Source organism: Berghia stephanieae, chromosome 6 (genome assembly GCF_034508935.2).
Source record: "Berghia stephanieae isolate SIO BIC M18660-M18661 chromosome 6, UCSD_Bste_1.3, whole genome shotgun sequence".
Lineage (NCBI taxonomy): Eukaryota > Metazoa > Mollusca > Gastropoda > Nudibranchia > Aeolidiidae > Berghia > Berghia stephanieae.
This window is the reverse complement of record NC_088365.1, coordinates 21,225,073-21,230,072: the sequence shown is the minus strand read 5'-3', so window position 1 is coordinate 21,230,072 and position 5,000 is coordinate 21,225,073. Positions and strand designations below refer to the sequence as shown.

General features: G+C 36.1%; 1 protein-coding gene across 1 annotated transcript in view; it reads right to left on the bottom strand.

Moving 5' to 3' along the window:
- LOC144974660 (uncharacterized) overlaps positions 1-5,000 on the bottom strand; it is a 17,982-nt gene that overhangs the window by 8,966 nt on the left and 4,016 nt on the right. Inside the window, exons 5-8 of the mRNA XM_078917744.1 lie at positions 4,641-4,807; positions 2,876-3,009; positions 1,032-1,262; positions 122-352 (exon numbers count right to left, since the gene is read on the bottom strand). Coding sequence (XP_078773870.1) covers positions 122-352; positions 1,032-1,262; positions 2,876-3,009; positions 4,641-4,807 — 763 coding nt within the window. The remainder of the gene's footprint in view (positions 1-121; positions 353-1,031; positions 1,263-2,875; positions 3,010-4,640; positions 4,808-5,000) is intronic.

Here is a 5,000-nt window from a genome sequence, read left to right as displayed (position 1 = left end):
TGCCCAATATATAAATAAGATAGATACCCTTATTTATGCTATTCAATATGACGACGATGACGATGACTACAACGATTACAACAGGAGAAGGTTCCATAGACTTGAGGAATCTCATGCTTACCGGGCCTGCATTCACATCTATACGAGCCAATCTCGTTATGGCATGTGCCGTTAGAACAAACGTCGGTCTCCGTCAGACACTCATCCACGTCATCCTGACAGGTAGCGCCTGTGAACTGGTGAGTACACTCGCACCTGAACGCATTGATCAGGTCAATGCACGTGCCGCCGTGAGTGCATGGAGAAGACGAGCATTCGTCGATGTCCTCACTGCAGTCTTGACCTGTCCAGCCTTAAAATGAAAAGAAACCAATGAAATGGAATCAAAACTACATTTCTAACCAAACATCTCAAATTGGTTTTATGTCAGCATGGACCAAATGCCAACAAAGAGTAGGAATTAAAGTATAAATATAATTTCAAAAATATATTATGATTTTATTATTATTATTATTATTATTATTATTATTATTATTATTATTATTATTAGTAGTAGTAGTAGTAGTAGTAGTAGTAGTAGTAGTAGTAGTAGTAGTAGTAGTAGTATATCATCATCATCATCATCGTCATCATCATCATCATCATCATCATCATCGCCATCCTCATCATCATCATCATCATCATCATCATCACCAGCATCCTCATCAGATAATAATAATAATAATAATAATAATAATAATAATAATAATAATAATAATAATAATAATAATAATAATAATAATAATAATAATAATAATAATAATAATAATAATAATAATAATAATAATAAATAATAATAATAATAATAATAATAATAATAATAATAATAATAATAATAATAATAATAATAATAATAATAATAATATAATAATAATAATAATAATAATAATGACCAAACTTCAATAGAGGGAGGGGTGGGAAAAAAATTTAAAAAAAAAATAGACGGGGAGAAAGGGGGGGGGGGCGTCCATTTGATACAGTAGAGTACATACCAGGCCTGCATTCACATCTATACGAGCCAATCTCGTTATGGCATGTGCCATTAAAACAAACGTCGGTCTCCGTCAGACACTCATCCACGTCATCCTGACAGGTAGAACCTGAGAACAGGTGAGTACACTCGCACCTGAACGCATTGATCAGGTCAATGCACGCGCCGCCGTGAGTGCATGGAGAGGACGCGCATTCGTCGATGTCCTCATTGCAGTCTTGACCTGTCCAGCCTATAAAAGAACGGAATGGCTATTGGTCAGTACTGACCCCCAGGCGCTGGCACACGTTGGTCAGTACTGATGAACAGTTCATGAAATGGAATAAATGCCGCATTTGTGACCAACCAACCCAAACCAGTATCGTTTTGGGAAGACCTATGACAAAGCTGATTTAAAGTTGAAATCAAAAATACAATAAGAAATTTTATGATATCATATTTTTTACTACTGTAAAAAGCATAGCTATTGACTTTTAAAAAGGAAAACAAAAATATTAAAGAAAAGGAAACATCCATAAATATAACCCAATTTTCAAAATTGCTTTTACTATAATTTCAACTTTGATTAACTCACTCAACCCTAACACCGACCTTATCCGTTGTTTGTCCGGGTTACTTTTACCCCGTGCTTATTTATTAGATTTTTCTGAGACAATTTATAGGCGTAGTATCAAAGCTATTGTTTTTAGTTTTTAAATGTTAATGATAGTTGAATGAAACTATCTATGTACATGCTCATTTTTAAAACATTTTTCCAATTTTGAAAAATAGCCAAAAATCTCTAGGATTGAGGGAGTTATCAAAATGGACCGTTTCAAGTAAAAGGTACACATTTCTCATCCAGTGACTACCGGTTCACAACAGTCAGCACCTGATCCCTTAATTCAAATACAGTTGCATTCATTATATTTATTGTAAATGCGAATAAAGCTCTTGAAACGAAAGTCGTGCATCCTTATTTTACATTTATTTCAGAAATAAATAATAGTGTGAAGTTGAATAGAAGCTTCAATTTAATTACAAAAACAGATCAATTGAACGTTTGGGGTTTCCCCTTTATCAACAAAACAGGATTAATGAAACATTACAGATGAATGAGATAATGTGAGTAAAGAGCCTTTTTCAAGGACTCAATTATGCGGCGAACGAGGCTCAAACCAAGGATCTTCCGATCGAGTATCATACCACAAGACCAAATGGCTGCACAATATTAAGTCACTAAATCTCTCTTCTCTTCAAGTACCAAGTCTGTGCCAGACATCGGTGATCATGGTACACCATTCATCTCTCTGATCAGAGATAACCTCAGAAAACTAATATTACTGTTGTCTTTCTTTGTCACCCAGCTGTTCAAACTATTCAAATATGTTTTTCTTGGTCTACCTTTACTCTTTTTACCTTCTATCTTTCCTGTGAGAGCAAGATGTTCAATACATATGTCGATTTAGGTGCCCTAAAAATTGCATTTGTCTTTTTCTTATTGTACGAATTAATAACCTTTTAGTTTCAGCTTGCTCTAATACGTCTTCATTATTTTTCTTCTCTGTCCATGAGATTCTTAACATCCTTCTAAGAAACCACATTTCTGCTGCCTCCAGTTTCTTTCTAATGTCTTCTGTAATTGTTCAGCTTTCGCAGCCATATAATAATACTGACCATACACAGGCCTTCAAAACCCTACGTTTTGTTGTCATTGAGATATTGTGGTTTTAAAAAAAAATAGACTCATGTTTAGTCACTAAATAAATGACAAAAATGCTGAAACTTTGAAGGTTATGAAAGTCGTATCCTAGTTCATTACTGATCTCAAGTTGAAATCAAATAGAGTAACTCAAACAATCTTACCAGGAAAGCACAGTCTACGACCCATGTCATCACAAGAATACCTCCGAGTTACCTCGTTGTGAGCATTACAGTAAATCCCGCACTGTAGTCCGTAGTAATTTGGAGCGCAGAAGCCACGAACGTCCATAGACAGTCTAGTAAAACAAGACAAATTTTAATTGTAGGGAAAATTTTAATATTTCAGAGTTGTTAGATAAATAACGGAAGAGAGTGGAGCAGGCACTTATGTTGGTAACAACAAGAGATGAAGTGAGTAGGAAAGTGCCAGAAGACAATAGAGAATGTCTTCTGGCACTTTTCTACTCACTTCATCTCTTGTTGACAAATAACTTGACGTCAAAATATGCGTGATAGTTTAATCCCTTAATTCATCCCAATGGGAATAATGTCTTTAGGGTTTATTCAAAGGAAAGACTGGAATAACCCAGGCGTTAGCCGAAGAGCAGCGCCACAAAGTGAGCTAGGGCGAGGTGATTTGCTCAAGGCCACACAACCCGGCGGGTGATCGAACTCGGTACCTTTTGGGTACGAAGCAAAGACCGTACCTACTGAGCCACGCTGTCTCATCGTGGTGACAAGTTTAACAATTAAGGTTTATTAACCATTTAACTGTAGTACTCTGGAAAAACGCGTATTTAAAATTTTGGCTAGTAAACTCGACCTTCAAATAGCGATCGATTTAAATCGATTTAATTAAGCGAAGTCCAAAGTTTGAGAGTTTTGCCAAGATGAGGGTCGTTTGAATCGATAGATACTTTGATTCAATAGTCGGATGTCACGTCGCCCAGCAACGGCGAGCAGCGTGGTTCTAAACAAATAAAATCGGTACTTTTTATTCTTCATGCTGGCTACAACTTTTCATATGTCTTGTGATCAGAATGCATAAAAGTCTAAACATGATCATATTTATGTTTTTCTTCTCTGGATACGATTTTATGCTCGTCGAATAAATATTTCATAAGGAGGTCCGCCATTGTTCCGATAGTTTAGAGCCAGTTACTAAGTCATCATGCGTCATTACGAGGGAAGTGACGTCATGAGTGTTGAAGCGTATTGAAGGATGAGTTCTCGGGCCATTTTTTTTAAAATACACGTTTTTTTCAGAGCGTGCAGTAGCAAACCCGGTTAATACTATTCAGTCAAAGTGAAATTCTAATTAATTTTTGTTCAATATTTCTATAGAGAGCTGCTTTTTATCTTTCTTAACCCAAAAGTTTCACAACCACCCATGACAAAAATAGTTTTTTCTTACTCAAACAGAAAAGCAACAAATAGAATTCTATGCAAAGTATTGATCAGGAAAATAAACTCTACTACACAGTGACACGTTTTTATAGCTAAAATAAAACATTTTTCTTTAAATGGGCATGATCTATATTAACTTTCTATGTGTTCGAGGTCATTGGTCACATTGCAAACTGTGCTCCAAGTGACCCACTAAGTGAAAAGTGTTCACAACTTTTTAAATATCTAACATCAGGATCGGTCGTTTTATTCAGCTTGACACATGGGTATGTTTATAACTTTTGTAAACAAAGCAGCGTGTTTACATTTGTTAAGATATATCCAATCGTTGGGACCTCAACAAATCATGTGATTGATGACTCGGTCGAAAACATGAATATAGATCGCTCCCATTGTGTGATTTACTATATAAATCTGAATGATAAAAGTGCTGCTTGGGTCGTTACGAATGTGACGATTTTCCTATGGTAGGCAAGGACAGGGTAAATCACCTACAATAATACAAACAAAATTCTCTTACTCCACTTTTTCCCGTAGCAATATAGTCTTTGTGATATTGTTTGGGGAAATGATAATCGTCCTTTCCAGGTGAGCAATGGCATCGTCAACGTCATCTTCCCTCTCGTGTTTGTGATTGGTGGTTGTCGAATCGACATCGACTACAAGGACACTGAGGAATAGCCGTGGCTGGGGGAGGGATAAAGGATGATGATGGTGATGATGATGATGATGATGATGATGATGATGGTGATGATGGTGATGATGATGATGATGATGATGATGATGATGATGATGTGATGATGATGTGTGATGATGAGTGATGATGATGATGATGATGATGATGATGTGATGATGGTGATGATGGTGATGATGTGGTGAT